At 41.9% G+C, this 24664-nt stretch overlaps 1 protein-coding gene across 1 annotated transcript in view; it reads left to right on the top strand.

The window, feature by feature from the left end:
* Nucleotides 1–24664, top strand: part of LOC133462825 (potassium voltage-gated channel subfamily H member 5-like) — a 300804-nt gene that overhangs the window by 222801 nt on the left and 53339 nt on the right. Inside the window, exon 18 of the mRNA XM_061744276.1 lies at nt 21260–21456. Coding sequence (XP_061600260.1) covers nt 21260–21456 — 197 coding nt within the window. The remainder of the gene's footprint in view (nt 1–21259; nt 21457–24664) is intronic.

The following is a 24664-nucleotide window of genomic DNA, read 5'->3' on the forward strand; positions in this document are numbered from 1 at the left end:
CAGTTCCAGCCACTCAAACGTGAGAATGTGCATTGCTTTCTCTTTGCTCTTTTCTTGATGGTTGGACATAAGTAGACGTCATTTTATTTTACAAACAGTTATGGACGTGATCGTCAGCGTATGAGGTGAGGCAGTATTACGTATTGTATTGTCTTGGGCAGCTCATGAAGACCTAATGGCTGGTTTTACTGCTAAATGTACCGGCACCAAGGACCATAAGGGGACAGTTTTATTTATTTAGACAGGTATGTGTTCACATGATCCTCCAGAAAGTAAAGAGAGAGAAGGTACTTATTTTCATATGTATGTATAGAGATTCAGAAACATGTTTCTCTTTATTTGCTCTCTTGTCCTTCATTGACGCCTTATTGACAATGAACTTGGCTGGATTGAGGTTGACGTGGCCGCTGCCTCTCCGCTGGTCCAAGGTTTGACGGGCACGTTTGTGCAAGCCCTCCCGAAACTCACACATTGCTTTGACGCGCCTGAGATTTAAATAAACTAATGACACGCGAGAGTCCGTGGGGAGCTGTTGTTACTGTCAAGTTCCTGTTTTATTTTGAAAACCTGTGTCTTTGTGTTTTAGTTCTGTTTTGACTTCCCTTGTTTCCATCTTGCCTTATTGTCTGCACCTGTGTTTCATTAACACTTGTGTATATCTAGGCTTGTCTTTCCCTTACTCCCTGCGGGTCCGTACTGTTTCTTCCCTCGATGTTTCCTGTAAGGCTTTTTGGATTTTGGCTCGTGTGGTTCTTCGCTTTTGTTTGGTTTGATTAAAAAACCACCCGTTTTGGAACTCCTGCCTCCTGCTCTCCTGCATTTGGGTCCTATCTACAACGCTACGTGACAGTTACGACTGTAACGGGCACACACACACACACATACAGGACTGTCTCAGAAAATTTGAATATTGTGATAGAGTCCTTTATTTTCTGTAATGGAAAAATGTCATACATTCTGGATTCATTACAAATCAACCGAAATATTGCAAGCTTAAGAAAATTCAAATATCCTATCTCAAAAAATTTGAATATTCTGGGAATCTTAATCTTAAACTGTAAGTCATAATCAGCAATATTAAAATAATAAAAGGCTTGCAATATTTCAGTTGATTTGTAATCAATCCAGAATGTATGACATTTTTGTTTTTTAATTGCATTACAGAAAATAAAGAGCTTTATCACAATATTCAAATTTTCTGAGACAGTCCTGTACATATTGTGTTATCTATGTTAACACACATTAATATAGAGGAAGAAAATGAGGGACACACAATAGAAGAAAGAACTAAAAAGCAGCAGAGCATCTCAGGCTTTGCTTTGTTGCCATGTAATATTCTTAACATCATGATCAAGACAGTCGATGAGACCAGTGTCAGAAGACATAAAAAGCACATTACACGTCTGCTATGCCGATTCAGCTGACTCAGCATTAGTCAATAAATCATCCACTGATGAGTGTGAGCAGCTGCTCTTGTTGGCAGTCCTAATCATCGCCCAAAGTGTTTTATTTCCTTGATCTGTGAGTAGAAGCTGAAGCTGTTTTAGCTTCTGTTTTTTAATTTTAGTTCCAGGGGACTTCAGTGGCTGCAGATGCTTCATGAAGATCTTGTAGCGATAATTAGGTAGAGGCAGTACTGGAGTTGAGGGGGGAAGAGGGGGAATGGCATCCCCCCTGAAATAAAAACGGTCCAAATCATCCCCCTTGTAAAACTGCCATCCCCCCTTTCCATCCCTTATGTCATTTCATCAATGAATGTGGTTTTACTGCTTTTTCAACATTTAGTCATCACTAGAAAAATAACACCAGAAAAATGTGACAATTTTCACCTGTTTCAGGTAAATTTTCACTTGAAATAAGTAGGAAAATCTGCCAGTGGGACAAGATTACAAGCAAAAAAATATTGTTCCACTGGCAGATTTTTCTACTTATTTTAAGTGAAAATCTACTTGAAACAGGTGAAAATTGTTGTTTTTTCCAGTGATGAGTCTTGTTTTAAGTGTAATGAGATTTTTTTTTACTAAAATTGGCATTTTAACTAGAAATAAGACAAATATTCTTGTTAAGATTTATCTGTCCCCATATGATAAAATCCACCACCCCCCCTGATTTATGTTTACAACTCGAGTACTGGGTAGAGGATATTTCTAGTTGTTAATATATGTCAATGATTAACTTATAAAGGCCTTAACTAAGAGTTAATAAAAGTAGCATGAGCATCGTTACCATGTATGTAACTGTTAAACCTTTTATTACTTAACTATAAGCACATTTCATTACACACTATCAGTTGTACTGCGTATTACAGACATGCTGTAAGGACCATCTGGAGCTGATCTCATTCCTTTTAATAAATCCTTCATTGTGCATTTGAAGCTACCTCCTATTTAAACTTGAAAGGCAGTAACGCCAGGACCCAGGACCTATGTCCTCGTCCAGCAGGTACTAGCCACCTCTGGACACTCAGCAACTTCCTCCTGGCACTTGGAGGTGTTGGTGCTCATGGGCCTGGGAAGCTCGGCCCAGATGGCCACGTGGGTAATCGTGCTAGCTACTTCAATGGACTGTCAAACCTGGGGACAAGGTTGCACGGTTTTACCATTAAAAGGGAGATACCTGGTGGAAAGCTCGACTCTCCGACCCGCATCGTAGAGTGGAAACGTTAATTAAGAGTCCAAGGAGCACGCTTGGATAGCGATCTCAGGAAGGATCTGCTGGGGAGATAGCCAGATCCATTAGCGACAGACAATTACTACGTTTACATGCAGTCAGAATTCGGGTTATTGCTAATATTCCGGTTATTGAAACATTCAGAATATTCCGTTTACATGGTAATTAATCATTTGGGATATCTGAATCAAACCAGCGACGCACGGAGAACATCATGATGCAATTCCCGTCATTTCTGCTTCTTCTTCCTGTATCCAAATTCAAAACAAATGCTGCTTCGCACACTTTTTGTTCACCTTCTTGTAAATCTTCTATCCCAGTACTTTCTACCGTCTACAAATGCAGAAATGTTCATATCCTTCATTACATTTATGAAGTGATTAGTCTCCTCCTGGTCTTGGTTTCTCCGTGTTTAGAAGAACTTCCTGGACTCAAAAGACCAGGATTCCTTGTGAACAGAACATGAAGAAAACAAATTCCTGTTCCGTTTGATGGGGATATTCTGTTTGGCGTTTATATGACCCAATATTCAGGTTTTAAAAGGAGTAACCCAGGGCTCATATTCAGGTTTTTTCGGGTTATTCAAAGGGGTTATTGGTGTTTACATGGCCCTCGCCCCGGGTCCAGGCTGAGAAAGAGTGAGGCTGATGATAACACCAGCTAGTACTGTGACACAAACTCGGCCCCTTGTTGGAGTATTTTAAGAGAATTCATGGATTGTGAAGAAATAAGAGGTTACTTTGAGCCTAACTTAATGATTTAGGGGTTGCCATGGGACCGTAAACCTGTAAATATCGACTCATGGAGTTGAACAGTTGTTTGATTGCTCAAGCTTAGCTTACGATGGATTATTGAACTGAACAATGGCCCCAAGCGTTCCAACAGATAGAACAGGATATCTGAAAAAGGAAAGAATCAAGAAAAATGAGTTATAGTCCAGATCTCACCCTGATGAGTCCTTGCAACGGTATCAATGACCTGAAGCAGCATTGTGGAGAAAAGTTGGCCAAACTCCCTACGCAGCCACGTGAGAGACCCATCGCTGCAACACATCCCTCGCTTGGCTGCTGACTCGCAGGCTGTGTCTAGTCTTTCACATGATTCTTCTGGATTTTTGGTTGGTTTTAGTAACTAAACACAGGCCCATTTTAATCCAATTTTAGAAACAACGAGGTTAGGACCAATTCATTTTCAACCTGATCTCACAAAAATCCGTGAAATGCCCACGACCTCTCACCACTATTTTCCGTGTAACGCGGAACCATGAATCAGCCTTCAGACAGCTCATCAAACGGAAGGTGGATGGCGGACATGAGTTCCCGTCCATTATTGAAGTCTTACTCCTGCGACAGAGATGTTTTATCCAAGATTAACTGTTTGCATCGTATTCTGATAGCATTGCCTGTTACAAGTTGCTCCGTGGAGCCTTTTTTTAGTCGTCAACAGGACCAGAGCTGTCAGAGCGACGACGCTCACAGAGAGACTGAGGAGCCTCTCGTTGCAAAGATTTGAAGTGTGCATTTTCTGTATTTAACAGCGTTTGTGTGTAATGTATATGATTAATAACAGCAGCACGTCATTGATTAGGCCCCTCTGCTCCTTCACCCCCCTTTCTCCTCCCCGACACACACACTAGTATGAGGCTGCAGCTCCAATGCGCGCCCCCGCGAGCACGCGCTGGAGCGCGAGTGTTTTGGATTGACGGTAACTTTATGGAGAGGTAGAAAAAAAGAAGAGAGGAAGAGAGAGAAAGAATTAGGACAGGCAGGGAAAGCCAACAGGTTGGTCTAATATTAGGTGGAAGTGTAGGAAGAGCCACTTGATACTAAGTGATTAATATCTAAATATGATTTATATGGAAAAATTGCATAAGAAAGATTTGCAATTTATTCAAAGCTATTAAAAAGGCTTGTTGCACAAAAACCTAGATGCCCAGTATGGCAGTGTCTTTCAAAAACACTGAAGCATCATGAAACCGGTGGTTATCACATAAATGCATATCTTATGTTATGTGGAAAGAATTGGTATCTCGCTTACGCCTAGGTATAACTATTGTTAGTGAATTGCAGAGAGCCATGGCCCCTGAAAAGGCACCCTGGAGAAGTGTGTTGAAGAGTGATTGACTGCTCCTTGCAGAAAGAAACTTGCCACTGAGGCGACTATTTGGCTTAAGGTTGGCCTGATGGTTTTATAATAAAACCATCAGGCCAACCGTGGACGTGTGGTCATTGGTTACTGTTGCTATGGACGTGGAAGTAAACCGTTTTGAAATAAAGTTTCATACAAAAAAAAGAAGAAAAAAAAGGAAGTAAAGCGTTAAATATATTGTGCTATTGTGCCACGGAAAATAGTGGTGAGAGGTCGTGGGCATTTCACGGATTTTTGTGAGATCAGGTTGTTAATTTTTATTATGTCCCATCATGCATCATGAGTTGGATTAATTTACAGTTGACCTTGTCTACCGTAGTCTTCAAACTATTTCAGATGTGGCCAATATAATTTAAAATGATGTTGATTTAACAACTATTTTATGAAAAATCTCATGCATTTTGAATGATTCTTTGGGGTCTGAGTGCCGTTGCAGAGCTGTTCAACTGTAACTGGATCTCCTGCAAGTCCTGATCAAACTTGTGATTCATAGCCGGTGAATTGTGTCAGGCTGCTTGCAGCTGCAACTTGTGTTGGAGCAGAAGAGCAAGGCAGCTGTCTTATCTCAGCCTGCGCCGCCAGGAGAGGATGGAGGAGAAACGAGATTCAAGAAGGACTGACAAGAGTTTGAGGGCGTAGTAAAGCCTTGACTCTCTGCATGTGCATTTTCACGGCATAAAAGGACTCGTTACTCTGAACATTTCCTTCATCTGTTTCCTCTTTTGTGACAGCTGCCTCATTCTGCAGCTTGCCTTTTTCTCTTCTGGTGGCTAGGACGTAGCACTAGCTTGTGAGGAGAAACCTAAACCAGGGGAGAGAGAAAGAAAAGGAACATAATTTGATAGTTTATTCAAATGATCATGGCATAAATATTGTACAACAACCACGTTATTATACCAAATGGTGAAAATAAGTGGGTTTATTTCTTGAGGAAAAGCTAATGCAGATGGCTATTTAACTTGGAAATGACTTCTCTGAGGGGATGATTAACAATCAACAATACAGGACTGTGTCAGAAAATTCGAATATTGTGATAAAGTTCTTTATTTTCTGTAATGCAAATTAAAAAAAACAAAAATTTCATACATTCTGGATTCATTACAAATCAACTGAAATATTGCAATCCTTTTATTATTTTAATATTGCTGATTATGGTTTACAGTTTAAGATTAAGATTCCCAGAATATTCTAATTGTTTGAGATAGGATATTTGAGTTTTCTTAAACTGTAAGCCATGATCAGCAATATTAAAATAATAAAAGGCTTGCAATATTTCAGTTGATTTGTAATGAATCCAGAATTTATGACATTTTTGCATTATATAAAAATAAAAGATAAAGAACTTTATCACAATATTCAAATTTTCTGGGACAGTCCTGTAATATAGAGAACTGCGTAGATATTCCCGTCACCAAACATAAACGTAATCTCATGCAAAACAAAGTTAGTGACTGAATCTGACAGAATTTAAAGTTGATGAATTTAGCTTTTGATGAAATCAGCTTATTATCTGACTCTTGTCTCTTAGCTTTTATTGTGTATGTTTATTTATCCTGCCCATGAAGACTGACAAGATTTACTCACCGACGCACTCTTGTTTGCTCTTTGTTTGCCAAAACGATGAGCTAATTGTTGTCTCTGATCCATCACTCACGCTGATACTGAGAAGGTTTGGGTGTCGTCGGCTCAGTAATCAATATCCCAGTCAGCGCTGGGCCTGCGGTGACACATGAGCCTCAGTGCAGTGCAGACCCGCTGGTGAGACGGAGCCCGGGGCTGCTGGCTGGTGATGCATTAGGAGAATAGATAGAAGAACAGATATCAGGCTGTGGGGAGATGATGAAACCAACCTGCCACTATAGGTTTGTATCGGCCTTTTCTCCTTAACCTGGTACTGTCTTTGGGTCAAAATGACCTCATTCTCCTGTTCCTTCTTTCCTCCTGCTCTCTCCTTCCTTCTCCCTTCCTCTTTTCTCCCTTCCTCTTTTCTCCTTTCCTTCCTTCCTTCCTTCCTTACTCCCTTCCTTCCTTCCTCTTTTCTCCCTTCCTTCCTTCCTTCCTTCCTTCCTTCCTTCCTTCCTTCCTTCCTTCCATCCTTCCTTCCTTCCTTCCTTCCTTCCTTCCTTCCTTCCTTCCTTCCTTCCTTCCTTCCTTCCTTCCTTCCTTCCTTCCTTCCTTCCTTCCTTCCTTCCTTCCTTCCTCTTTTCTCCCTTCCTTCCTTCCTTCTTTTTTCCCTTCCTTCCTTCTTTCCTCCTGCTCTCTCCTTCCTTCTTCCCTTCTTTCCTTCCGTCCTTCCTCATTCCTTCCTTCCTTCCTTCCTCCCTCCCTTCCTTCCTTCCTTCCTTCCTTCCTTCCTTCCTTCATTCCTCCCTTCCTTCTTTTCTCCCTTCCTTCCTTCTTTCTTTCCTTCTTTTCATTCTTCCTTCCTTCCTTCCTTCCTTCCTTACTCCCTTTCTCTTTTCTCCCTTCCTTCCTTGCTTGCTTCTTTTTTCCCTTCCTTCTTTCTTTCCTCCTGCTCTCTCCTTCCTTCCCTTCCTCTTTTCTCCCTTCCTTCTTTCCTTGTTTTCTTCCTTCCTTCCTTCCCTTCTTCCTTCCTTCCCTTCTTCCTTCCTTCCTTTCTTCCTTCTTTTTTCCCTTCCTTCCTTCTTTCCTCCTGCTCTCTCCTTCCTTCCTTCCTTCCTTCCTTCCTTCCTTCCTTCCTTCCTTCCTTCCTTCCTTCCTTCCTTCCTTCCTTCCTTCTTTCCTCCTGCTCTCTCCTTCCTTCCTTCCTTCCTTCCTTCCTTCCTTCCTTCCTTCCTTCCTTCCTTCCTTCCTTCCTTCCTTCCTTCCTTCCTTCCTTCCTTCCTTCTTTCCTCCTGCTCTCTCCTTCCTTCCTTCCTTCCTTCCTTCCTTCCTTCCTTCCTTCCTTCCTTCCTTCCTTCCTTCCTTCCTTCCTTCCTTCCTTCCTTCCTTCCTTCCTTCCTTCCTTCCTCCCTCCCTCCCTCCCTCCCTCCCTTCCTTCCTTCCTTCCTTCCTTCCTTCCTTCCTTCCTTCCTTCCTTCCTTCCTTCCTTCCTTCCTTCCTTCCATCCTCCCTTCCTTCTTTTCTCCCTTCCTTCCTTCTTTCTTTCCTTCTTTTCATTCTTCCTTCCTTCTTTCCTCCCTTCTTCTCTTCCTCCCTCCTTGACCCGTAGACAGCACCAGGGTTAAAGGTCGTGGTGTAGAAGGGGACTCCGCTTCACTCACGTTAATAAAACTTTAGGTTGCCAAGCTACAAAAACCCAACCCTCGTAACCAAACACTTAGGTTTTCCTTCAATCACCTGACCCATAAATCCTCCTGACACACACAACACGCCTGGAGACATAAAAAACAAAACAATAATATAAACATTCTTAGCAGAATCATAAGCAGAATAAACACTATAAGACTAAGACCAAAACTACGTTAACTTCATACAGTTCATACAGAACGGCAGACGATCTGGAGACTGATACGAGACAACTTTACTGTACATCATGGTGAAAAGAAAAGAAGAGCTGGAAAACAAGTCACAAGAGGAAACAACCAGTGAATGTGTCTAAAAGTATTTAGAGTTATTTACTTAAGAAGTAGCTGGTGGATGAAGTTTTTACTGAACTAAACCAAATGCAGTAATCAGTAAACTCCTGGACACCCGATTTGCATTAAGTTGAGTTACAAAGTTACAAAGAGAGACTAACTATTTTAATCTTTTAGCTGAATCTTGAACTTCCAAAGGTCTGGAAATCCCTGCGTTGGTGCAGCGAGCCTCACTAGCTGCCCTTGATGCGTTGCATGTTGCATACTGTTGGTCTAATCGGTGTTTATCTGCTAAACTGGCTGACGGATGCTCTAATGTGGCTTTTCCACTATAACCTACTCGGCGCTCAACTTGGCCTGCCTTCTTTTCCCTAACAATTCAGCACCTGGAGCAGAAGTAGGAGGTTGGAGTGACGTATTTGATTGTGTTTTTTTGTTAGTTTGTCTCAGTGCTGTTGAAAAGTCAGCTGGAGCCGTGAGCAGCTATGAAGAGACAGAGCTCCTGGTAGATCTGGTCGTTCCTTATCTCCGTCTAGATCCCTTTTTAATTCTCTCCTCAGCACCAGGTTTATGAACATCTGACCCTCAGAGTTGGATCACCAAACAGACTTGATTTAGAATGTAGAATGTTATTAAAGGATAGCCCCTTGAGACGTAACAAACTATATATTGCAATATATTGCATTACAGACATACATGACATAAAACAAACTCAGACATCTTGCTCACCCTCCCACACACAGCCCCTACCCACATTAGTCTAGTTACAAAGTACCGTATTTTCCGCACCATAAGGCGCACCGCATTATAAGGCGCACTAAATATATGGTAAAATACCGTACTATAGTGGCTGGGGTTGAGTTACGTATCTACCTGATGGAGCTGCGCTACAGGAAATGCTACAAAATCCTACAGCAAATGCAAAAAAAAAAACAAGAAAAGTACCGTATGTCAAACTTTATTAACAAAATAAAAACCAGCTTTGCTCTGTCTGTCACAGTCACCATTATGCGAGTCAGCGTCGCTGCTGTTGTCTTGAACGTCTGTGACGATTCCTGACGTTTTTAGCGCCGTTACTTCAGCGACACCAACTACATTACCAACAATCCTCCTGACTACAGTAACAGAAATTACCGTAAGGATCATATATAAGGCGCACTGCCGGTTTTTGAGAAAATTAAAAGCTTTTAGGCAGGGGTTAATTTGTGCCGGGTCCTGCCGGAACAAGATCCGGCACCTCTCGATTTTGGCCTCCCTGCGTTCCGGGACTTATTTGGGCAGATCCGGCACCTCTCGTATATATATAAAACAATAATAATATAACAAAGTTTTTTTTTAATGTATAAAAAATAATAATATGCATAAATTAATTTACAGAACAAATCCCAAGCATTTCATGTTGTTTATAAAGATGTAACGTCATTTGAAAGAGTCGGAGATTTGTTGATGCAATGAAAAGATGGGCCAGCAAACCACGCCCCCGACCAGAAAAACTTTGGAAATTTGCTGGATCTGGGGAGCCAGCAGCGAGCAACGCAAACATGTCAAAAAGACAGCTGAATTTATTGTCTTTTTTCAAAAAGAAGGAAGAGTTGCGTGATTCTTCAAAACGAATCAGCAAGCGGCGATGAGGGCAGCTCCAGCACAATCAATGTGGTCCTTGCGCCGCGGACACATACACATGAATGGATTTGTGTCGGTTGCTGTGGATTATGTCTCACTACAAATAAAAAAACGGGCTGAAGCCCCCCATAATTTGATCTCAGCCCCCCAAAAATTAAGAGGACATTTTTCCCTTTCCAACGATACCAATATTGTGTTTGTACAATTTAAAACGGCGTTATTTTGGAGTTGATGCAGCCGCATCTCTGCTTGCACTGCACTGTGCAGCAATGTCCCGCCCACAGCACCATCTGACTGGTTACACACAGAGACAGGCACGGGAAACAGCCAATCAGCGGTGAAGGCTGTGAATGCTCTGTGCTCACACAAACATAGCGGAGAATAAGTTTAGAGAAGCTCCGGAGAGGATATGTTTCCAAGGTAAGTTAAGGCAGCAGACACCCTATTATTGTTATTCTAGCTTTCCAAAGTGCACCAGATTGATGCATTTAAATGCATTATGCTCAAAAAATTTCACGGGGGGGGGGGGGGGGGGAACCCCTCCCCCCGGTACCCCCTCGATGTTCCGGGACCTCTTCATGTACAAATTAAGCACTGCTTTTAGGTGCGCCTTATAGTGGGGAAAATACGGTAGACTAATTGAATAACCGAAACAATGAGATAAATATAACGTAACAGAGAGAAAAGAATAAATAAATAAATAAATAAATAAATAGAAAAAAGGACAAAAAAATACATGAATACATTAAAAACATAGGCAATTTGTTTTAAGATGAGAATATAATGACAACTTAAAACAATGAAAAGATGTTATAGAACGTAAAAAGAGAGGAAGTGCTGCCATTGCCTGTTGAATAAAATGAACAAGAATCCGTCAGAGTCTCTTTCTCTGATTTCCTCCTCCTGACTCTTCTTACTAAGGAATATTCAACTCCATATTGTGTGGAAATGGTTTTATAAACATCAGAATGACGTGCAGCAGAAATTGCTTCTCTAACACCGCTGCTGTTGCCGGGCCCTGCTTGCCGTCGTACTAACACACGTATGAACGCTCCGACCCGGCAAAGTGTCTGCTTTTAAATACCTTCATAACTTTTTTTCTTGATTTTTCTAATGGCTTAATTTTTGTTATACTGTAAATAATGTGAAACCCTGCATGTTGTTTGTCTCGGCCTGTATTTGCCTTCTGTGATCAGATGACTTTTAGTTTGCTTTATCAAAGAAAAACATATTAAGAGCTTAAAAGAGTGGGGTACCAAACCTCTGATCATGACTATTAATGCTGTCTTATTAATCCATGGGGCTGGGCGGTTGTTGGATGATACACACTGAAAATCACATTTGTGCACAGATTTTAAAGCTCAATGCCATATATATTCATCTAAAACAGAAACATTTTTATTCTCCATCTGGCATCATTTCCTATAGTTCATGTCCTGTCCGTACGTGGAAGCGTGCCACAATCAATACATTCATTATTTTCATGGTTGCATTAGCAGAAGTGGTTTTTATAAAAAAATTATGCAGATTATTGTATTTTAGTTAAATCAAGTTCTTCTTTACGATAAGAGGATGAGCTGTAACCGCACTTCCACCAAGTCTATTAAACTTTCATGAATTAATTTACAGATGAACAAAGTTGAAGTTTTATCTGCAGTTTGTGTGCGAAGCGTGGACAGCAGTAAGAGAGGCTGCTTCAGATGAGCAGAGGTAGATAGTAACGAGTTACATTTACTCCGTTACATTTACTTGAGTAAGTTTTGGGAAATGTTGTACTTTTAGGAGTAGTTTTGAATCACTATACTTTTTACTTTTACTTGAGTAGATTTGTGAAGAAGAAACTGTTCCTCTTACTCCGCTACATTAGGCTACGTTGAGCTGTTACTTTTCTTTTATCCCTTTTATCCACGTACGCGTCAATCTCATGACATCACTGTGTGATTCTTTGGGAAAAATGTTAGTTTTTGCATGTTTTGTCACATTTACACAGACTCAAACACACACAGAGTTTCTATGAGTTCATGTTTGTTCTAGTTCTGCCTGGTTAAAAAAGAAAAGTACAAAGGCTGGAAATTTTGTGCTACTTGTGCTTAATTTATTTTTTTATTCTGTTATTTTATTTATTTTATTATTTATTAAAGTATTTGAACTTACTTTAAGATTATTTTAGTTTAAGCTATTTTTTTATTAATTTTAATTTATTGTATTATTTTATTGATTTAATTTGCCTGAAGATGATTATTTTGTACTTTTGTCTGTTTGAATGGTTGTGTTAAAAAAATAAATCAGACGTTACTCAACAGTTACTCAGCACTTGAGTAGTTTTTCACCAAGTACTTTTTTACTTTTACTCAAGTAATTATTTGGATGACTACTTTTTACTTCTACTTGAGTCATATAATTCTGAAGTAACAGTACTTTTACTTGAGCACAATTTTTGGCTCCTCTACCCAGCTCTGCAGGTGAGAACAGCAGCGGTACTTCTAACCCAGTCAGGGCCATTAACGCTGCTGCAGGTGGATATCAGTGTCACCAAGGCCACACAAATGTCTCTCCACCTCCGCGGTTCAGGATGATACTCTGACAGGAGTTAGCGTGGCATCAACAGGTCCGGTGAGCCCCGTTAAAGAATAAAGCAACACCAGGCGTGCAGCCCCCAGGGGCTGACGGGGGATAAAGGGCTGAGCAGCAGTCGCTGCCGTCAACAGATCAGTAACAACGTCAGCTGGGAGATGAGAACATCTGCAGAGTATTTCTTTTTCATGTATTACTTTCATTGTAATCAGTACTGGAGTTGAGGGGGGGTGAGGGGGATGGCATCTCCCCCTGAAATAAAAACGGTCCAAATCATCCCTGTAAAACTGCCATCAATGAATGTGGTTTTACTGCTTATTCTAAGTGAAAATCTACTTGAAACAGGTGAAAATTGTTGTTTTTTCCAGTCATGAGTCTTGTTTTAAGTGTAATGAGATTTTTTTACTAAAATGAGACATTTTAACTAGAAATAAGACAAATATTCTTGTTAAGATTGTGAGTTTTTGCAGTGATCCATGTTACTTATCCTGTGAAGGACAGAGTCATATTGATAAGTTCAGAAAAGTGTTTTTTATTGTTGTGTTTTGATGTATTTGATGTAAGCCCAGTGGATATTTAAAGCTTACAGAAGGCTGCATTTAACTGCTGCTATGTCATTCCTGCAGTATTTCTGCAGCTGTTTTGGTCACTGCTATTATTTGTAATATATTATATTATTTGTAATCAGCACAAATTATCTGTCCCCATATGATAAAATCCCCCATCCCCCCTGATTCTTTTTACAACTGGAGTACTGATTCCCTGCAGGTTCCTTAACATGAATGAAGATCATTAGATAACAGTTCAGAATCAGAGATCGTCTCCCAGGGGGCTGATCCAGCCGGAGAGGATTCGTGTTGAGGAGGGTTCAGGTCTGTTGTTTTGTTTGCCGCAGCATGTGGCTGTGATTATTCTATTAGCAAAAGATCAGGGAAATTCTAGCCCTGAAGAGCCTGTTTATATTCTGTTTATATTCTGTACTGTCGGAGCACCGTGACGCTCGGGACGGGGACAAAAAAACATCTCAGGAAACAGAACTGTGAAGCCGAGACACGGGTTTGTCAGGAGGAATGTGTAAAGATAGATAGATAGATAGATAGATATTCTTCCCATGAGTGAAATGGGGAGAGAGCTCCATCTGGAAAGATCATCTTCTATTTTCTTTATAAGCTGAACATAATTTAATTTTATTAACTCTGACAGCCTAGGGGAGATGTTTATGCCTAAATATCTAATGTTCCCTGATTGTAATTGAGTATTGGTTATATTCCTAAAATTGCAGTTAACACACAAAACTGTGGATTTAGACCAATTAATAGAATAGTCAGACAGAGATGAAAATCCCTCTATAAGTGCAATTGTCTGTGATAGTGAAGATCGTGAGTTCTGGAGGAAGAGGAGTACGTCATCCGCATAAAGACTTATTTTGTGCTCTAATGTTTTGCATTGTAATATTTATATATATTGATTTATATATTTTTATTTATGATTGATTTATATATATTGATTTTGTCTATTAGCTGCAGCTAAAGGTTCAATAAATATTGCATATAATGAGGGAGAGAGAGGGCAACCCTGTCTAGTGCCTCTTTGCAAGTTAAAACTTGTAGAGATTTGATCATTTGTCCTTACAAGTGCCTTGGGAGAGCTGTATAATATTTTTATCCAGTCAATAAAAGATTTGCCAAATCCAAATTTATGTAAAGTTGCCACTAGAAACTTCCAATTTAGCCGATCGAATAGGGTGGTTTGCTGGTTGTTGTTACTGTCCTCCTAACACACCTCTGTTGTCCCTCAGAATTATTCCCAAACCAGCAGATGATGCAGAAAGTTAAAACACTTTCAATAAAAGCCCAAAAAAACATGTGGACCATTTTGCCATTAACATTAAAAGACAACAGTTTCTTTAAAAACTGGTCTTTGTTGGGCCTTAGTGCACAGGCAGTCAGACCATTCCATTTAAGTTTGTGATCAAGCCCAACCCCAAGGCTCTTGTATTCGGTCACAGACTGGATCACCGCTCCGTTGATAAAAGTGAAATGAATGTTGATTCCTGAAATCAATGGTGATTTCCTTTGATTTAAGGTGTTGAGGACAAGGTTTGCCCTCTCACACCATTTAACCCTTGTGCTGTCTCCGGGCCAAGGAAGGAGGAAGAGAAGAAGGAAGGAAGGAAGGAAGGAAGGAAGGAAGGAAGGAAGGAAGGAAGGAAGGAAGGAAGGAAGGAAGGAAGGAAGGAAGGAAGGAAGGAAGGAAGGAAGGGAGAAAAGAAGGATTGAAGGAAGGAAGGGAGAAAAGAAGGAAGGAAGGGATGAAGGAAGGAAGGAAGGGATGAAAGAAGGAAGGAAGGAAGGAAGAAAGGAAGGAAGGAAGGAAGGAAGGAAGGAAGGAAGGAAGGAAGGAAGGAAGGGAGAAAAGAAGGAAGGGAGAAACGAAGGGAGTAAAGAAGGGAGGAAGGAAGGGAGAAAAGAAGGGAGTAAGGAAGGAAGGAAGGAATGGAGGGAAGAAGGAAGGAAGGAAGGAAGGGAGAAAAGAAGGGAGGAAGGAAGAAAAGAAGGAAGGAAGGAAGGAAGGAAGGAAGGAACGAAGGAAGGAAGGAAGGAAGGGAGAAAAGAAGGATGGAAGGAAGGGAAAAATAAGGAAGGAAGGGAAAAAAGAAGGAAGGAAGGGATGAAGGAAGGAAGTAAGGGATGAAAGAAGGAAGGAAGGAAGGAAGGGAGAAAAGAAGGGAGTAAAGAAGGGAGGAAGGAAGGAATGGAGGGAAGAAGGAAGGAAGGAAGGAAGGAAGGAAGGAAGGAAGGGAGAAAAGAAGAAAAGAAGGAAGGAAGGGATGAGGGAAGGAAGGAAGGAAGGGAGGAAAGAAGGATGGAAGGAAGGGAAAAAGCAGGAAGGAAGGAAGGAAGGGAGAAAAGAAGGATGGAAGGAAGGAAGGAAGTGAGAAAAGAAGGAAGGAAGGAAGGAAGGGATGAAGGAAGGAAGGGAGGAAAGAAGGAAGGGAGAAAAGAAGGAAGGAAGGAAGGAAGGAAGGAAGGAAGGAAGGAAGGAAGGAAGGAAGGAAGGAAGGAAGGAAGGAAGGAAGGAAGGAAGGAAGGAAGGAAGGAAGGAAGGAAGGGAGAAAAGAAGGATGGAAGGAAGGAAGGGCGAAAAGAAGGAAGGAGGGGAAAAAAGAAGGAAGGAAGGAAGGAATGAAGGAAGGAAGGAATGAAGGAAGGAAGGGAAAAAAGAGGAAGGGAGTAAAGAGGAAGGGAAGAAGGAAGGAGAGAGCAGAAGGAACAGGAGAATTAGGTCATTTTGACCCAAAGACAGTACAAGGGTTAAGAAAATGGTCAATGGTCACAGGGGCAACTAAACAGTAGTGTTTCCACACAAGGACAAGGACAGCCAAAGCAGGATCCAGCTCTCACCACTGCGTCTCCAGCAAACTGGTCAGGAAACGGTCTCAGAGGAGCTTGTTTCAGATGACACCTGCTTATTGAGAAGGATGGGGTCGGGGACGACCGGCTGACTGAGATGAATGCGTACAAACACGCTCATAATGGCAAACACTCCTTCCTTATTTTGTGACGATGTGTCTGAAGCGGTTTACATGGATCACCCGGGGTGCTGCACAGCTTGCAGACATCCTCACATCTTATTGTTGTTTATTGTTGGCTTTATCTCGAACAACAACAAATCACCATCAAATTAAAAGTGTCAAAATATCAAAAAAGAAAAACAATTTAACAGTCTCATCCAGAAATAAAGAACAGCAAAATAATGTGTTGGAGAGGGAACAGGAGGAAGCAGAACGCTTATTTAGTCCTGTCCCTTCCTCACAATATCATATCATATGCCATGGAAAATATAAAAATTTAAAATTAAAATAAAATAAAATAAGAAAAGAAAGAAAAAACTAAATAATAACAAATTAAAGCTGCAATCAGCGATGAACGGGCCCTCGCACCCTTGTGCACGTTCAGGCTGCAGTGGAAGCTTGTATGACTTGATGTAGATTCTTCAGACCTGGACATTTATCGGATGACACCACCCACGACTCACCACCCACGAGTTATGGCAGAAAATATGAACTATCAAATATGGACCAATCAGATGAAGGGTGGGCGCGCTTTTTGGATCTAGCGTCGCCAGGGTAACACTTTTGACTGAGAAAAGTAATGCACGTCGTCGCAGGACGGAGACACACATTTTGATGTTTAACACACCTGGGTGCACGTTACGGTTCGGGCCGTATTAACTGCCAAAGGAATTGCATAAATTGCGCCAAAATTACGCGATTAATTCAAAATGTTCAAAATGGCCGACTTCTTGTTCGGTTTCGGCCATGGCGCCAAGATACTTTTAAGTTGCGACATGATACAGGTGTGTACCGATTTTCGTGCATGTACGTCAAACCTAATTGTGGGGCTTGAGGCACAAAGTTTTCTAGGGGGCGCTGTTGAGCCATTTTGCCACGCCCATTAATGCAAACTATGAAATATCACATGTTTCACCAGGCCTGGCTTGGTGCAAAATTTAGTGACTTTTGGGGCACGTTTAGGGGGGCAAAAGGCCCTCCTTTTGTCGGAAAAATAAAAAAAAATAGAACATTTCAGGAAATTTTGATATGGGCATGCCCTACTGCCCATTTGTCCCCTCTTGCTGCTTTGGTTTGGGGCTGTAGTGGTTGTGTTCGGGGTGGTTCTATGTCAGTTTAGGTGTTTACGGTTGTATTGCATTCATTCCTGTGCTCCCAATAGTTATTAATGGGGCACGCTTTTTGGCGTCTAGCGTCCCCACGGTAACGGTTGAAAAGTAATGTCCATCGAGGCCAATGGAGACTCATCTAACGATGTTTGGGTGAATGTTCCGGTTCAGGCTACGTTAACGGATAGGTTTTTTTGTCACCAAAGTAAAAAACCCCATCCAAATGAATGGGGCCATTTGGCATGGATTTTGACATAAAATTTCCTTAAATCCCAGTTTCATGAAATTTGAATATATTGAAGTCAACAGCGTGCCCAGTTGGGAAACATTTGTACAATGTCTCTACGATAACCTGTTGCCTAGCAACAAGCGTCCAAAGTCAAATGGAAATTTAAAAAAAAATTAAAGTTACATTTCGCAAAAACTGTAATAATTGGCATAATGAGGTTGAACGGTCTGTTAGTGCCAATCGGGCCAAGTGTTTGAAAGTTGGAACGATGTCTCTACGATAAAGTTCGGCTGAGCCATAAGCGTCCGAATTTTCGCCTTTCTTTTGCTTTTTGGCATCTAGCGTCGCCACTGTAACCCGTATGACTGAGAAAAGTAATGCCCATAGAAGCACGATGGAGAAGCATCCAACGATGTATGCCATGCTTGGGTGCATGTTCCGGTTCAGGCTACGTTAACGGATAGGTTTTTTTTTCACCATGGTAAAAAACCCCATCCGAATGAATGGGGCCATTTGGCATGGATTTTGACATAAAATTTCCTTAAATCACAGCTTCATGAAAATTGAATATGTTGAAGACCACAGCGTGCCGAGTCGGGGAACATTTGTACGATGTCTCTACGATAACCTGTTGCCTAGCAACAAGCGTCCAAAGTCAAACGGGAAAAAAAAAAATGAAAGGTCAATATCACAAAAACTGTAATAATTGGAAGAATGAGGTTGTACGGTCTGTTAGTGCCAATCGGGCCGAGTCTTTGAAAGTTTGATCAATGTCTCTACGATAAAGTTCGGGCAAGCAATAAGCGTCCGAATTTTCGCCTTTTTTTTTTTTGCTTTTTGGCAACTAGCGTTGCCACGGTAACCCCTATTACTGAGAAAAGTAATGCCCATCGAGGCACAATGGAGACGCATCCAACGATGTATGGCATGCATGGGTGCACATTGCGGTTCGGGCCGTATTAACGGACAAAAAAAAGTGCGGAATAATAATAAGAAAAGGGAAACCTTTTCTGTATACCATTATATCGCCTTCATTTTCATGTTTTTCCTCATTTTTTCGGGCGTGTTTTATTTTTTGGGAATTTTTTTTTTCCACATCAGAGCGGGGTCATGCTGTACCGCCGCTGGTGCGCAGTGGGACTTTTGCGACTTTAGCTTGTTAGCAAAATGCTAGCAACATTGCCCTTTGGGCCATTCTGGACGATTGCAATATGGTCATGCCATTACTTGGCATGCCCATAATAAGGAAAAAAAATTCCTACAGATACAATAGGGCCTTCGCACTGTAAGTGCTCAGGCCCTAAAAGACGTCAAATATCTCTGGTTTTGTGGAACAAAACTAGACAGCTTGTTTTTTTTTTTTACGCCTGTTTAGATCCACCACTGAAAACTTGAGCTAGATAATAATTGTGTCCATCTCTGCCTGTCGTTTTAGAGTGTATTTATCTGTAACCTGTATTTCTGTCTGGGACGAGTGGGACAGCTGTCTCCGTACTGTACTGTCCTCCACTTCATATAAGCAAACAGCTTTAATTCCAGAAAATGAAGGCATGTGAGGACATAAACCCGACGGTGCACGGCTTGTTAAACAGGTCCGGTTCCAGTGGGATCACACACAAATGAGTCATGGATTTTGTCGGCACCAGGCTACATATAGTTATTCTCTTTAATCTATCATTTGTTCCCAGAAATGTCAGAAAATATCAGTCTGCATCAATCTTGAATCCATCCCGAATACTTAATCTGAAATTATTGTTTATTGTTTTATTGTTTTGTCCAATAGCTGTTCAAAATTCAAAAGATGAGCCTAAAATAATAAAAAAAAAGGACGACTTTTACACAACTTGGTGGTCAGCAGGTGCTCCGGACTTCCAGTGGGAGGCTGTATCCCCGCACCAAAACACCTGCAGAAATACTGCAGGGATGACATAGCAGCAGTTAAATGCAGCCTTCTGTAAGCTTTAAATATCCACTGGGCTTACATCAAATACATCAAAACACAACAATAAAAAACACTTTTCTGAACTTATCAATATGACTCTGTCCTTCACAGGATAAGTAAAATGGATCACTGCAAAAACTCACAATCTTAACAAGAATATTTGTCTTATTTCTAGTTAAAATGTCTCATTTTAGTAAAAAAAATCTCATTACACTTAAAACAAGACTCATCACTGGAAAAAACAACAATTTTCACCTGTTTCAAGTAGATTTTCACTTGAAATAAGTAGAAAAATCTGCCACTGGAACAAGATTTTTTTGCTGGTAATAAGAAGATAAATCTTGTCCCACTGGCAGATTTTCCTACTTATTTCCAGTGAAAATTTACCTGAAACAGGTGAAAATTGTCGCATTTTTCTGGTGTTATTTTTCTGGTGATGACTTTAAATGTTGAAATAGCAGCAAAACCACATTCATTGATGAAATGACATAAGGGATGGAAAGGGGGGATGGCAGTTTTACAGGGGGGAGGATTTGGACCGTTTTTATTTCGGGGGAGATGCCATCCCCCCTCATCACCCCTGAACTCCAGTAGTGGTTACATATGAGGACAATAATGTCTGTGACGAAGCAGCTCGTCTGAACAGAATTCCAGTGACATTAATTATTGCTGATCTTGACTATTGTGTGGACTGGGCATCAAGCGTGGCCTGTTCGTTGCCCCCCGACCTGCACCCCAGACCGGGCATCATGATGCCTCCACAAACCTTTACAGGGTCTAATACATTCAGGATTCAGTTTTATTTCTATGGCGTCTTTTAAAAGGAAAATGATCTCTATGTGCACGAGCCCTGAGCAAACAGACTGGAACCTGTCACTCAAACCTGCCACTGCTTTAGCTAAAAACTCAAAAATGATTAGTTTGTAGTTTAAAACGCAATATCCGTCTGACTTTTTCTGCATTTGGCTTCCGTCATGGGTAAGAGGTAATTTATTCACAGCTACTTCTTCTGCCACCGTTCTGGTCCCAGCAAAGGATCGGAGGGTTTGTCTCTCGTATGCTGCAACATCTAGTGCTGTATTTCAAAATTTATGTCGTATAAAACTCTTTAATACTGCTGGCACAACACCGGAACCTGCAGCGTTGGAGTGAGAGGGGCAGGGTAACGGCCCGGTCAGGCGGGGGAGAGATTTGTCCATCAAGACTCCTCTCCCTGGCCCTGCCCCTTCTCAACCTTTCCCCGACCCTGAACCTAACCTGGGGCTTGCTGATTGGGCCGGAGCTTCGGGAGCTGCGTGCTGGCCTGCGGTCCCCACCCCCGGTCATCCCGCTGCTGCTTCCACCTGCCTGCGGTCCCCACCCCCAGTCATCCCGTTGCTGCTTCCACCTGCCTGCGGTCCCCACCCCCGGTCATCCCGCTGCTGCTTCCACCTGCCTGCGGTCCCCACCCCCGGTCGTCCTGTTGCTGCTTCCAGCTGCCTGCTGTGCTGTTGACGTCCTCGACCCCCAAGTCTGGCCTTTGGCAGGTGGTCCCCCTTTGAGCCTGGTCCTGGTCCAGGTTTCTTCCTCCTAAAGGAGTTTTTCTTGCCACTGTTTGGCTTAAGGCTTTTCTCCCACTATGGGAGTTTTTACCTGCCATTGTTTATGTAATAATTGCTCGGCGGTTTATGTTCTGGGTCTCTGGAAAGCGTCTGGAGACAACTTTTGTTGTATTAGACGCTATATAAATAAAATTGAATTGAATTGAGTTTTATTCAACATTGATGTGTGAGTATTGCCAGTTATCTCTGAGAGAGCAAGCAACAGTCCTGCAACTCTTAATCTTCCCTGTCCCGTTTGCTCCATCCTCAGGTAAAGGTGACGTCTTTGGAGACGTCTTTTGGAAAGAAATCTCACTTGCCCATGCCTGCGCTAACGTTCGAGCGCTAACGTACTGCGATCTCCATGTTATCAAGAGGGAAGCCTTACTCAAAGTCTTGGAGTTTTACACAGCGTTCGCCAACTCCTTCTCCCGCAACCTCGTCCTCACCTGCAACCTCCGCAAGCGGGTAAGTCTCCCGGCTCTGGTCCCTGATTTCACTGCAGACACATCATTTCTGTGTATTAGAGATACATTTGAGGCTGAACTTTAGGAAATAACCTTGAACAGGAATTGACTTTGATTATGAAGGCATTTGCAGATTCTGGAGGGGAAAATGGTGCAAGATCTGTAGCTAGCACCGAAGCTATATTAGATATGGCAAAGAATGAAATTCTTTAAAAAGCTGTGCAACGGGTTAATTAAGTGGACAGCTTCTTATCTGGAAGGTTAGTGTTATTATCTAAATCCATCCATCAGATACGCAGTGTTTGTTGATGACCCATTGATTTGAGATCACTAATGGCCCTTTTCAGCTAGTACCTACTCAGCGCGCCCCGGCTTGGGACGGCTCGTCACGCCTCGTCAGGCCTCCACCCGCTTTGTCCTCGTTTCTTGAATAACAGCACATTTATAGAAAAACATCAATACAACAAATATGGTAATGTTTTAATGTTTTCCACCTCATTTTACCTATTCAGTGAGAATAATCCAGTCTGTTCTGAGCTTGAGCCAGTGCAGTGAAATCTAGCTGAGTGTCTGAGGTGGCTATGCCAAGGATCATCATCATCATCGTCATCAGTGATAGAGGATCTGTGTTTGGATTTGTTGAACTTCATCACTGAGAATGTCTGTTCACATATGTAAGCAGATCCAAAGAGTACCAGAATCCTCTGAGCATGTCTCCTCGGGTGTGGAAGGTTCTCCTCTTTGAGGGAGGAGTAACAGTCCAGCAGTGAGACTAACCTGAAGGGATCTGCCAGAGGTGTGTCAGACTGCAGGTCAATGAGTTCCATCTGAACATCACTTGGTGCCTTATCCACGCTGCAGTTGAAAGGAGAAGAAACAATGTGCGTTTCACTCTCAAGAGTTTCGAAATCTTTAAATCGCCTTGGCTTCCTTTAGTGTTGGCAAGTGGGTCAGAATGTTGTTCAATTCAATTCAATTTTATTTGTACAGCGTCTAATACAACAAAGGTAATCTCTAGATGCTTTCCAGAGACCCAGAACATAAACCCCTGAGCAATTATTACATAAACAATGGCAGGTAAAAACTCCCATAGTGGGAGAAAAAACTTAAGCCAAACAGTGGCAAGAAAAACTCCCCTTTAGGAGGGAAGAAACCTTGAGCAGGACCAGGCTCATAAGGGGGGACCCTCCTGCCGAGGGCCAGACTGGGGGTCGGGGACGTCAGCAAGCACAGCAGGCAGGTGGAAGCAGCAGCGGGATGACCGGGGGTTGGGACCAGCAAGCTCTCAGGTTAGGTTCAGGGTCGGGGAAAGGTTGAGAAGGGGCAGGGCTGCCTTCACCGCACTGTACATCTCATGCACAAACAGGCCCCTGCACTGCAGTCAGGTTGTTCATTAGTGCAGTAACATCCACAGCAAATCCGAGGTCTGCCACCCAGTCTTCATCTGAAAACTCTGGGATGTTATGTCCTTTCTTCACACAGAATTCCTGAATCTGGTCTCTGAGGTCCTAGACACTGTTCAGTACTTTGCCCAGGCTGAGCCACCTGACAGCACAGTGATCGCTTATATCACCATGTTCAACCTCATTTTCTTCCAAAAGTGCAACAAATTGTCTGTGATTTAGTGCTCTTGCTCTGATGCAGTTAACCGTTTTTGTTACCACATCGACAACATGGTTAATTTTTAACATTGACTTACTGTACAAAACACGTCAATTTATGAACAGGGTTCATTTCTGTCACTTTATCGTGCATTCTCTTTAAAAGTCCAACATTCTTCTCCATCAGATGTGGACAACCGTCTGTTGTCACGCCTGTCAGCTTGTCCCATTTCAGTCCTAACTTCCTTTCATTGACTGCATGGCTGCCGGCTCCTCCGTGATTTGAAAGTCTGCAGTTATTCTACGTAAGAATAACTGCAGACTCGGTGTCACGCAAATCGCAGCTCTCATCCAAAGCCGGGGAAGTCAAATTTGGCCGCTCGGTTCTTCAGCTGAAGCTCCGAGTTTCGAGCAATGTCCTCAAGCCGCCTTGTTACAGTACGTCGGGAGAGTGACGCATTCTTGAATGCGCTCTTTTTCTCCGGGCATATCAGTGCAACAGAGTCCAATAAACACTCCTTAACAAACTCTCCGTCAGTAAACGGCTTACTTTTTCTGTCAATTTTGTGAGAAATGACAAAACTTGTCCTGACGGCTGCATCTCTGTGGGTGTGAAGTTTGGTAAAAAGTCCTTGTTGGGTTAGCAGTTTTGCTAGCAATGAATCAGCCTCTGTTGTGTGCTCTTTATCAGAGAGATTTCTGTGTTTTTCCTCATGCTTGGTCATCTAGTGGCGACTCAACAAACCTGCACTCCGTGAACGGGAGCTCTGCCAGGAACATAAGGCACTATCAGGTCTTGCAAATATTGCGGAGCTAAGCCGTTTTGGGCTTTATACGCAAGTAATAACATTTTAAATTGGATTCTGAATTTTACAGGTAGCCAATGGAGCGACGCTAACACTGGAGAGACGTGGTCTCTCCTGCTGATTCCTGTCAGCATCCGCGCTGCTGCATTTTGGATCAGCTGGAGCCTATTCAGCAAATTACTTGGACATCCTGCTAATAACACATTACAGTAATCAGTCTAGAAGATACAAACGCATAAACTAGTTTTTCTGCATCACTCTGCGAGAGGATTTTCCTAATCTTTGCAATATTACGGAGATGGAAAAATGCTATTTTACAAACCTGTGTTGTGCCACACAGGTAGCTAAGCTGATCAGTTATCGAAGGCTAATGATAATTCTATTAAAGAATTATTAATAATTAATAAAGTGGACTATTTATCAAATTTAATTATCAAAATGATAATAATTCTCGTCGGGGCACCACCCCAGGGCCTTACTCCGGGGACAAATGATAACTAAACAGCAGAAAATCAGTCTCATATGATTTGAGTTATCCTGCAGAACAGCAAATCTTACTATCACGTACAGAATAACAATTGAAGGCGTGGGATCCGAGCACTGGTTCTGCTTGAACAAATCAATTTGTGACCAAATCTTGCATGAAATAACAACAACCACTCATTAAAAATCAATCAGAATTTATTTACATACGGGTATCAAGGCAGATGTAAATAAATACCCAATAAATCATGATGGCAGAACTTAAGTATTATAAAACAATTAAGTAACTAGAAAAACAACAATCAATAAAAATGAAATG

This window comes from Cololabis saira, chromosome 16 (assembly GCF_033807715.1).
Source record: "Cololabis saira isolate AMF1-May2022 chromosome 16, fColSai1.1, whole genome shotgun sequence".
In the NCBI taxonomy this organism is placed as follows: Eukaryota; Metazoa; Chordata; class Actinopteri; order Beloniformes; family Belonidae; genus Cololabis; species Cololabis saira.